Source organism: Lithobates pipiens, unplaced genomic scaffold (genome assembly GCF_037356315.1).
Source record: "Lithobates pipiens isolate NorthernLeopardFrog02 unplaced genomic scaffold, aLitPip1_a1.2 Scaffold_8, whole genome shotgun sequence".
NCBI lineage: Eukaryota > Metazoa > Chordata > Amphibia > Anura > Ranidae > Lithobates > Lithobates pipiens.
Window position 1 is genome coordinate 107185134 of NW_027507903.1, and position 11739 is coordinate 107196872.

The 11739-nt window shown below is 44.1% G+C and overlaps 1 protein-coding gene across 1 annotated transcript; it reads right to left on the reverse strand.

The window, feature by feature from the left end:
• Positions 1-4791: 4791 nt before the first annotated feature.
• Positions 4792-10609, reverse strand: PCLAF (PCNA clamp associated factor). The gene is made up of 4 exons (XM_077473722.1): positions 10455-10609; positions 7796-7879; positions 6100-6274; positions 4792-4904 (listed from the first exon to the last, which is right to left on the reverse strand). Exons 1-4 carry the CDS (start codon positions 10507-10509, stop codon positions 4865-4867), a joined length of 354 nt encoding a protein of 117 aa, XP_077329848.1. The 5' UTR covers positions 10510-10609; the 3' UTR covers positions 4792-4864.
• Between the last annotated feature and the right edge of the window lie 1130 nt (positions 10610-11739).

Consider the following 11739-nt stretch of genomic DNA (forward strand, 5'->3'; position numbering starts at 1 on the left):
TTTTTACACCCAATTTAGGATTTCCTCTGCCAGGGACCACCAAGTTACGCTCCTTGTTTGTTTACTAGGCAACTACGGAAACGCCACACCGGATCTCTAAGTGGTGACCCTTCAGTTATTCCTTGAAGTGTCTGAGTGCTAGAAGTGCCTTTAATTCCTTCCAATTTGATGATCTCTTCATTTCCTTGTTTTTCCAGGCTCCTTGTGTTATCTTTGGGCCTAGATGGGCTTCCAAACCTACACCACTTGCGTCTTTAGTCTTCGGGTGACTGGTAGGGTCCACATCCATCCCTTGGTTAAATTCTCTGGTTTTCTCCACCACCAAGACCTTTTCACGTGTGCTGATATATGTACCTGTGTTTCGAGTCTTGTCTGTGATTCCATATTTTTAAGAAATATTTGTAGTGGTCAAAAATGTAATCCCGCCCATCGTACTGCCGGCCCCCAATCTTCCCCCCACCATGACTAACTTCTCACTGTTTGTTATGGGTTTGTTCAGGATAAAAAATTGCTCCTCCTTCGCCCTTCCCTCTCCGATTCCAGGTTCTTTTATGATTCTCAGCCCTGGGTGGTCCAAAGCAAGACCTTATATCCGCTCTTGGTCTTTTCTTGCCTTCTTGCCCCTAGGTTGGTTGGCGCTTCAGTAAAAATGCTTTTTTTCTTATCCACCGTACAAGCCAGTGCTTTTTCCAGCCCTGGCCCAAACAACAAATCCGGTTAGTGGGATCCCAGAGCTTGGCTTTAGCAGCGCCACCCCCCTGCCAAGTTTTTAACCACAAGGCTCTTTTTGCAGAGTTTGAGCCGAGTATCTTGTAGCCATCTGTGCCGACTCTGCGGATAGGTCTGCTATATAGGTAATACCCTTGAGGAGAGTAGGAAAAGACAATATTTGTTCTTTTGGTGTTCCCTCCTCAATGTGGGCCTGTATCTGTGTAAGCCAGAACTCCACGTTTCTGGCCACCACACTAATTGCCATAGCTGGTTTTAGACTCCCTACAGTAGCATCCCATGATTTCTTCAGGGGGGGGTATCCATTATTTTGTCCATTGCGTCGGACAGCACTCATGTCTTCAAAGGCTAGGCTGGAATGCCTCGAGACTTGGGAGAATGCTGCATCCAGTTTAGGGATCTTATTCCAGATTGATGCTGGATCATCCACAAAATGGAAATCATCTGTTTAAAGCCTTTGAAAAGGGCTCCTCCTGCCATTTCTTTTTTATTGCTTCCACTAAGACCTCGTGGACTAGAAAGTTTTTCCTCTTGTTCTCCCAGGCCTTGGTACATTTGGTCATGTAATGTTAGGGTTCTCTTCTCAGGTTACATACCTAAGGTAGTATAAATCTATCTGGCTCTTCCTCCTCCATGAAGGCTTCTGGTGGGCCCGCACTTGTGGAGGGTACTTGCGTTTTCGATAACGCTACCTGCTGAAGTGGTAGAGGAGCAGTGAAGCTGCGGGATTTGAAAATCTGCAAACAATGTTTTGAATGATTGAAAAGTATTAGCCAGTTTTTTAACCACCTCAATACCAGGCACTTAAACACATTCCTGCCCAGACCAATTTTGAGCTTTCAGCCCTGTCGCACTTTGAATGACAATTGCGCGGTCATGCTACACTGTACCCAAATGAAATTTTTGTCTTTTTTCCCCCCCCCACAAATAGAGCTTTGTTTTGGTGGTAGTTGATCACCTCTACGGTTTTTATTTTTTGCTAAACAAATAAAAAATACTGAAAATTTTGAAAAAATTTTTTTTTTTGTTTCAGTTTCAAAACTTTGTAAATAAGTATGTTTTCTGCACTGATGGACACTGATAGGTGGCACAAATTGGCATGGATAGGCAGCACAGATGGGCATGGATAGGCGACATTGTATTGATGGATGCCAATCATTGCCAAACAATGCATGCTAATCAGTGATGCCCATTGTGGGCACTGATTGGCATCCATGGTGGTCTAGGGTGGCATACCTGGTGGTCCGTGTCAGCATCTTGGGGGGCGCGCCTGTGCTGATAACCGATCAGCACAGACCCACCCCACCATCAGAGGACCAGCTTGTGAGGAAAAGCCGATCACTGACTCTTCCTATTTACACTATGATCAGCCATGATTGGATATGGCGGATCACGTGGTAAAGAGTCTCCGTCGGAGACTCTTTATCGAGATCGTAGTTGCGGGGCGTCAGACTGACACCCTGCAACGATCGCCGCGACTCGCGCCCAGTGGCTCGAAATCCTGAGGATGTCCGGTCAGGATTTTTAAACCACTTTGCAGCTGTCATTTGACTATTGGCGGCAAGTGGTTAACTGAGGCTTCTAAATCACTACCTTGTCTATGCATTCCTTACATAGCATTTTTAGCCAGGATTGGCCAAGTGTGCTTTTACATGGACATCTCCTATTTGAACTACGAGGTTTAGTTTGGTCTTTTTTGCAATTAAATATATAAACAAAGGTAGGTATTTGAACACATTTCCTGTTGAACTTCCCTGCAGTTATTGCAGGTGTGCAGCTTTAAAACGTGTGCTTTTCCCTCCCTAGAGCCCCATGTTCCTTCCCTCTGGCACTAGAGGATACCACTCCTCTAGAAAGGGTTGGTGATGAGGTAAGGGGAGCTCCTCCCCAGGTCCCCCTTACCTTGGAGTTGCTGGAGCTGGCCTCTGTTGGCAGAGTCTGCATCTCCGCTTCCAACATCTTTGTGCCACCAATGGAGCCCAATACTATCTCTACAGCAATCGTGGCACCTCTCCAGCTCTCGCCTGGCTTGTCTTCAGGTCAACCATAAGTATCCATCCCTTCCACTGGACGTCACAGCACCCAGCTGAATTTACATCCATTGAGCCCAGCGTGGATCTCCATGCTGTGGATGCCTGCAGGGCTCATCACTGTGGGGACAAGACCACCTCTTACTGCACTCAGTGCTTTCTCCTGCACTGGGGCTGTATAAAATGGCATTGTTTGGCAGGTAAGCCTTAGGCAAGTTGGTCCTAGGAGCTCTGTACCACTTCCAGGACATCCATTGTGATCTACACTGGCTTGCTGGACTTGGTTCCATGCAGTGACTTGCCTCTGGAGGAAACAATAACCGAGGAACAAGCAGGGAAGGACTACATTTAAAGATGGCTGACAGTACTTGCTGCAGAGTGGAGGGGCAAAGATATCAGAGGGCTGTCCTGAAAGAGAGGGTTATTTACAAAAGGCAAACGCACTTTGCACTACAAGTGCAGTCACACTAAAGGAGTAGATCTGAAATGAGCAGAGGCTCTGCTGATTTTACCACCCAATCATTTGCATACTAAAGAGCGTTTTTTTTAAATGTGGTTTTAAGACTCTGCACAAACTAGTCTATAATGGCCTCAGTAATAGGTCCCACTGCTTTAACACATGATCTACGACACTTTGATTAATACTCAGGCCCCCATTGACATCTGGCATTTTGGGATCTTTTATCTCACTGCCAAAATGCATCACATGTGTTCAGATACCATTTTCAATGGCAAGTAACAGTGCAGTTATAACAGGGCAATTGCAGCAGACTGCAGTGTAAAGCTTGCCACCCAACAAAGAGCCAGGAACCTCTTTTGGCTGATAAGCTTTGTACATCAGTTTGCTTGTGGTATGTATTACATAGCAATCACACCGTCCTAAGGTGCCATTGAAAAGCAATGTCAAACAAGCAGTGTATTTTTGCCATTGTTGTAATGTGATTTACGATCGCAGGCAGAATGACAGTAATTCTAGCCAAGATCCCAAAATGCCAGATGAATTTGGGTTTTATGTTGCCCAAAAAAAGTAAACAATATTTATATCAAAAATCAATTTAGTCTTTGACTAAAATGTCATTTTAGGTGACGAAATTCACACCACTGCTATCACCTTATTCAATTAAGCTTTGACAATAAAACCTGGAAGCCAATGTGTTTTTACGGTTAGACCAGATTTTGCACTCTCGTTTTAGAGAAACCTTGGTGAAAAGTAGTTGGAGCATTTAGACCCCTTCCACACAAGGCAGATTCACTCAGCAGAGGCCATCAGGAGATCGCTACGTTAATCTCAACTGACCTGGCTGATGACAGGTCCACCTCAGCCCAGCTGATTCCTATGGGGAGTTCAGATGAAAACACCATGCCTGTTTATTAGACCCAATCTGATAGGCAGAATCACCATATGCATTTTTAGCAGATTGGATGGCAGAAGGTGTCAGTGGAGAAAACTCCACTGACATCTGCCTGCATGTAGGAGTAAAGAGATGGCCAACTTAGATCTGCCTGAAAGACAGAATGGTGGATCCGAGTAGGCTTATGTTAAGGGCTTTAGTATTGACCTCTATTAGAAAAGTTAAATGTTTTTTGTGTGACTATTAGAAAAAAATAGTCCTGAGACTGATTTTTTTAAGTAAGCTTACTTCTGAGCACATTATTGTATTAACTTATTGTTTTGTCTTAATTAACTCCATAGTAAGTTGTAGAATGATTAGATTTAACTAAATATGATAGCCCAAGAATGTACGGGAACATGAATAGCCAAAATAAAGGTACCAGTTCGTACCATGACATGTTATTTATCTTTGCTCAGCCAATAGAAGCATAGAGGTGGTTTTCTTGTAGGGTATGAGGAGGGGGGGGGGGGGGGGGGCGACACATTTTTCTTCAGCTTTTGTCCTGTAAGCATGTCTCTGTTGTGGGCCACATCAGAAATAAATGGTCTGCTTCTCAATACATCTGGAGTTTTGACTGATCACAAGAGAAGATTCCTAACAGCCTCTGTGCAAGATTTAAGTTTTAAATACAACAAATGTACAAAAAGAAAAAAGGGGACTTTATTTACAAATATACAAGCATCTGAAAATTTAACACATTAAAAACTGTAGTTACTCTTCATCTGAACCATCATCAACCAATGGACGAGATCTGGGAAGATAAAAAAAACACATTTTAGTTTAACAGTCCAAAAAAAAAAAAAAAAAAAAAAAAAAATAAAATAAAAATCACTCGAATAGTAGCGAACTCAAAACCAAAGTTCAGTAAACTTCTTGGGGAGCATTCAAGCTGACGCAATGCAACTGCCTGGCAATTGATGTTTAATGTGAAAATGGAGGCTACCCATGGTATACTAAATCAATCTGAAAGCGCCCTAAGAAATCTTCAGCTCCTTTAATGTGCTGATCACAAATCAGGCTTGCTAGTTGTAACCAAGACCATCAATAAAGCAGAACTCAAGTCCCTCGAAGTCTCTAAAGTTGTGCATTGGTACACACGCAAATTGTCTTAGCAAAAAACCATTGTCATTACTTTGTGTACACTGCACAATGCCTGTAATGTGTACACCTGGGCTTAGTCTTATCTAGTGATGTGGGCAAGGGATACAAGCATGCACTGTCAGTGGCCATTTAATTACCAAAGCAGCAAAAGAATCAGTTAGTCATCTTCTCTCAAGTTAGCATATTGCGATTTCTTACTAGGTAGAAACAATTATCTGTCATCCCCTTTAGTCAGTCCCATCCCCCTAAAAGTTAGAACACAAGGGCAGTTAACCCCTTCCCTGACAGGAACATTTATATAGCTTTAAGTGTGTCTGTATAGCCATGTTGCAGTGCGATAAAATGTTTGCAGGTTACTGCCATTAATCTCTCCCATTTTGTAGATATTAACTTTTGCACAAAAAACACTTATTGCAATTATAAATATGTAGAATACACATTTGCTTGAACCAAGGAAAAAAGTTGGGGAGATTAGAGCAATAAAGTACAATATTGTACTATTCACAAAATTATTCAAATACCACCAAAAAAAAAAGTCCATTTGTATGCGTGGGGGACCCAATGACAGTGGGTACAGTGTCGCTTCAACTGACAGTTGTGTTCATTGCAAAAAAAAAAAAAATTGCCTGCTATTTGACTTACAGGGCTGAAGTGGTTAAACTGTATTGTCTAAATTATCCTACAATCAAGCATTTGTGTACACCACATGCATTGATCACAGTACGAACACAAAAAAGGTGAGAGGAAAACACCATGCAAGCTTAAACCTATAACCGAGTTTATAGAATACTAAAAGCTTAACCCAATTCATCCCAGCATTGTACAGTCTGTAAAATTACACTTACTTCCTTGGTGCTTTACCGACTCCACTGCCTCCTGCTTCCTCATCGTCAGAAGGCACACGGTTCTCTTTTTCAACGTTACTAGTAGATGGGGATCCAAAGAAATCTCCAATACCTTTCTGCCATTTTGGAGTAGGTCGGACACATACAGGATTACCTCCAGCATACTTTCCTTCAGCTGTAAAATTTGGTAGACAGGGAAAATATACAACCTTAGCAGGAAATTTGCATAAAGAGAACTGGTGAGTGAAATGCATGCATAAACCAGTGCAATAAAGTTCTTCATTCTTAAGGGGTTGTACTTTTTTTTAACCAAACATGTTATACTTACCTCCACTGTGCTATTTGTTTTGCACAGAGTGGCTCTGATCCTCCTGTTGTAGGGTCCTTCAGCAGCTGTCGGCTCCTCCCTGCAATAGTCAATACACCCCCCCCCCCCCACTAGGAAGCTCTATCCTGATGGGGCTTAGCTTGCGGGCATGCTCCCCGTCATACATGCTGCATCCATAGACAGTGTATGACTCAGTCCCACATCATGGGATGCGATTGGCAGCAGTGCTGCCATCTAGTCAAACAGCCAGACTCTAAAGATGCCAGGGGACACAGCAGTTGAACAGGCTCAAGTAATGGGCGGGGGGGGGGGGGTCTGCCATTGTCAGGCGTTTCGCCTTAATGCATAAGAAACTCAAATTGGTTAGAGGCAACCCCCCACTCAGTTTCAAGCACAGGGAAACAAAGCTTTATACCCACAAGTCATTACTTAGAAGACCAACCACCAAGTCCATGGCAGATTCTATGAGGACAGATGCAGCAGTTGGTAGTTTGAGAAGAGGCATTAGGCTTGTTTTAATCACAACAGGGCAGCTGGTTTAAGTCGGGGTGAGGCACAAGTTATTAATTGGTATGCGCTTTTTTTTTTAAAGCTACACACCTCTCCTTGTTTCTACTAAACACCAGTGGACCATGAATAAGGCAAGCCATACAGGTTTCGTTTTTTCCCTGTGGCACTCAAGCTGAACGACTGACTACATTCACCCATGCATACTGAAAAACATGGACGGAGAAATTCTTTACTAGGAATTATACTCTGCAGTAGGAGATTTGAAGCCGTCTGTAGACCCAGAGACTGCATTATCTAGGTTTGACCAATCATTTTCCACACAGCTCAGTCAATGTGTATTGCAACTAGAACAGTTTTCAACTCCTGTCTAGAGGACCCACTAACAAGCCAGATTTTAAGTATTACCTTGGGGAGATGCAAACTAGAAAATAGCAGTCACTGGTTAGAAAATGATATCACCAGTGATGCATTTCAGTTATCTTTCAAACCCGACCTGTTAAAGGGTCGACAGGAGTTGAGACCCAATGAACTAGATGGCGACAACAAGGCCACACTATGGAAGACAGACATACCCCATACAACACTAGCTTAACTAAAAATCTTAAAATCCAGAATCTGCTATACAAGTCTACATTAGACATTGACAAGCCTTTACAACCACCCAAAATTAAAGCTCAGATATAATTAAACTGCCCAATACCAATATCTCAAGGTCCAACAACGTCTTACAAAGCTTTATGAAGCATTACCACGTTAACCAAATGTGTACAAGTAACTTACACATGCACCTTAACATGCATTTTTTTCAACAATTGTACTATAGCTATATAAATTACATAGAGCAAAATCACAACTTACATTTTTTCCCAGTTGGAGAGGTTGAATGGTTAGAAGAAGAAGAGCTTGCGCCAAAAGACTTTCGTGGTGCTCTAGCAGCAACAGCTAAAAAAAAAAAAAAAAAAAATATGACACATTAGAGATTTTTCCCTGTACTGTATGTTTGGCATGAGACATGGGAAGAAAAATACACACAAGACAACCCCTCAAACATGTACATAAACTAGTCAAGTTATTACAAAATCATATTTTCTTTGAAAGTAATCCCGCAAAGTTAGAGCAACACATGTCTAAATGGAAGACCAAATGCGACCCATTTCTTGATCACCCAATCGTAAAGCAATTGTAAACCACCAAATATAAAAACCCTGTAAAGCAATGGGCATAGTGTGCCAGTAGTACACATTCCATACCAGCACATTATGAAATACTTAGAACCAAGCCCTTGCATCTTCCCCTGGTTTTACTTACAGGTTTGTGGGCTCCAGTGCTGCAAGTGGCTGGAGTCATAAGATCACTCCCACATATTTGCATGGGAGCCGCTGGTTCCAGCACAGGTTTGGAAGGGCTGGCACTGTACGCAAGACCTGCAGAGCACATGCGCCAATGAAATCATTGGCTGTAGGCAAACTGAATATCTAACCTGTGCAAGTTTAGGAGATATTCACAGTACTAACAGGTAAGCCTCATTATAGGCAGCGTTCACCACTTTAACCTCAAGGCATCAGTCACACTGGCACTTTTGCATTTATACTTAGCTACTTTTTAGAAAAGCAATATACTTCCTTTATTCCTAATCACTTTAGGCTTCCTCCAAGTGTTTTGCGTTTAAAAAAAAAAGAAAAAAAGAAAGTGTAGGACCAGCAGTCCTGCATCAGGGGGTCCCCACATTACAGGAACAGAGCAGAGCTCCAGACAGCAAGTAAAATTAAGGGACATATTCTAAAACAGTCAAATGAGCCATTAGTTCAGGTACACTTGTTTCTGCATAAATTAGTCCAGCTGAGACCAATGTTAAAGCGAGTTCTACCCAAGAGTGAACACTCCTCACCCCACAACATCTTTTTTGTGGGGGTACCTAGTTTAGTATGGGACTTCCTGTCCTATTTCCTGCTCTTGACCACCTAGGCAACTAGAAGACTGCCTGGCCACTAGCAGAGCTCAGTGTGACTTGTGCAGTGCACACCCGGCCATGAAGCTGAAAGCTGTGATAGCCGGGTGCCCACAGTGACTATGATGTTGCCAGTGGAGGAGCGAGGCTTTGGGTGGCCGCATCACTGGACCATGGGACAGGGGAGTGTCACTTTTGTAGCTACTGACTTCTAATAAACTAAACAATGTGTGGACCTCTGCTTTAACTACATAAAATGTTGTAGCTGAAAACCCGATGGAAGCTGGAAATACAGTACCAGGCACCGCCACTAATAAAAAGCTTTCCAGGTCCTATGCTGAGCTGTTAATATACACTGGAGCATGAAAGCTCAGAACAGATTCTATTTGGGGAACACTTTGTATTTTCTTACTGGATGAGGTGGAGATCAGGACTTTACACCCTACATTGTCCAATCAAAACATTTTTCCTAGGCAACATATCCCCCTCAATAAGCAAATGTTGCCTTAATGGGACCTATTCCAAACAAGTGACCGCAGGTGTTAACCATAAGCTGTAGGGCAATGGAAGTCATTGTACTAGCAGTGCCTACTAAAGTAATTGCTAGCTTCCATGGATATAGAATATTTATGCTTTTAGTAGTAAAAAAAAAAAAAAAAAAGCCAATGGATGTACATTTTTTTAGGTACATTCATAATTGCTAGGTTGATGCAGTATCAGTTCCCTGGCACCACTACACTGAGAACCAAACACTGCCGATTACGCAATTCTCACAGCTCTTCCAAAAGAGAGCTGCTGACTGTCAGTCACAGCTCTATCCCCCCTCCTCACTCACTGGAGTGCTGGGGGGAGCGGCCAAGGGACTCTATAGCAGTGATGCAGGAGCATGGATCCACTGACGTCAGCAGAGAACAGACTCCAGTCCGCTCTCTGCTGAGAACAAGTCACAGGAGTGCAGAACCAAATACACCGCTGACTGTCACAGAAGTGCAGCCAGAAGATGGGCATATAAACAGAAGCGGGGGGGGGGGTGAATCCTTGTACAGATGACACAGACAGGAAGGGGGGGGGGGGAGAGATGATTGAGGGAGGGGTGGTTTGATGAGGGGGATATCATCGTACAAAGCACATATGGCGGGGTAAGCATCCTCAAAAATGGGGGGGGGGGGGGGGAAGCCTCGCACACATTGATCTCCTCTGCAGGGACGTGTTACACACACACACCCCAACTACAGCTCCCGGCGATCTGTCCTCCCTCATTCTGTGCTCTAAGACCCTTGGCTGGCCGGTGATGGCAGTGCTCTCTCGGGGTTCTCCTCATGACACATTCGCACAAAGTGAAGCTCAGCATTGCCCATAGCAGATCACAGCCCCTCCATCCAGAACACAAAGACTGAGTTCTAGCGACCCAAAGTATGGCGCCACATAGTGCAGGCCGCCCACCACATAAGATGAGAGTGCTGGACAAATATAAAGACCGACCTCAAGACACACATAGCGTACATCCTTCCTGACCGAGGAGAGCCTGTAACTAAACACTGGCCGCCTCAAAGATCCTCTCAGCCTTACCTTTCCTGTAGCTGCCAGTGGATGTTCCCGCGCTGTCTGCTTTAGTCCGCACCATGATCACCTCACACACTCCGTACCACAAGCCGCTCTGCCCGCCTATACCCCCGCGTCCGGATTTAAAGATCCAACTTTTGGCGCTCGAAATTTCTACCCGCCCACCGTGCTAACATTGGATGGTCGCCTCTTTACTCCGCCCACCCTTTCCCGCGTGGCCAGTAGAAGCCAAGAAGTTAGCTGTCTGTCATACAGTCTGCCTTCCTTCCCGCCCAAACATCGGACTCGCCTACCGCTGTCAAGGGAGGGGCGGTAGTCGCTCTGTACTTTCCCGCTCAGTTTCGAAAGTTGCCTGAGGTGGCATGTTATTAATGTGAAATGAATAAAAATAAAATTCTTGGGATATACAGTAACCATCTAATTACAGGGGTGTCCAAACTTTTTTCAAAGAGGGCCAGATTTGATGAAGTGAACATGCGTGAGGGCCGACCATTTTGCCTGACATTCTTTGAACCATTAAAATTAAATGAAAATTAAATATATAAAAAAAAAATAGCAGTGTGTGCCAGTGTTCTGGCAAAAACTGTCCCCCGTTGGATAGTGTCCACCCCGTACTGGGCAGGCGCAGCGTTTGCACAGTACGGAGGACAAGGAGACTCCAAAAAAGTCTCAGAAGATGGACAGCGCCTGTGCACTGAGTGCAGGTTCAAGCCCCACCATCCAAGTGGACATATGGTAGCACTTAGTAAGATGGCCCCTCACGGGCTCGCTTCGCTCGCCACGCTTCGGGCACAGCCTCGCTTCGCTCGCCACGCCTCGGGCACAGCCTCGCTTCGCTCGCCACTCTTCGGGAGTTGGGCAATTTTTTATTCTAACTCTATGTCCACTTGGATGGAGGGGCTTGAACCTGGACTCAGTGCACAGGTGCCATTCATCTTCGGAGACTTTCGGCGTCTCCTTGTCTTCCGTACTGCGCAAGTGTAGTACAGAGCGGACACTATCCGACAGGGGACAGTATTCGACACAACACCAGGCTATAGGCTGTACTGCAAGACTGTCAGAGTTGAGAAGGTCAGTTACTGGCCTCTCAATGCATGTCCATAAGATCTCGTTAACCTGAAAAATGTGTCTAAAAGTTGTCACTGTTTGCAAACAGTTTTTTTGGGTAATAGAGTAGAGTAGAGTGTAGTAGACACGTTAAAAAAAACAAATAAAAAACATCATTAAAAGTTGGTTTGAATAATTAAAACAATCCTAGAATTGTGGGCAGTTCCATGCTTGTCAGTATCCA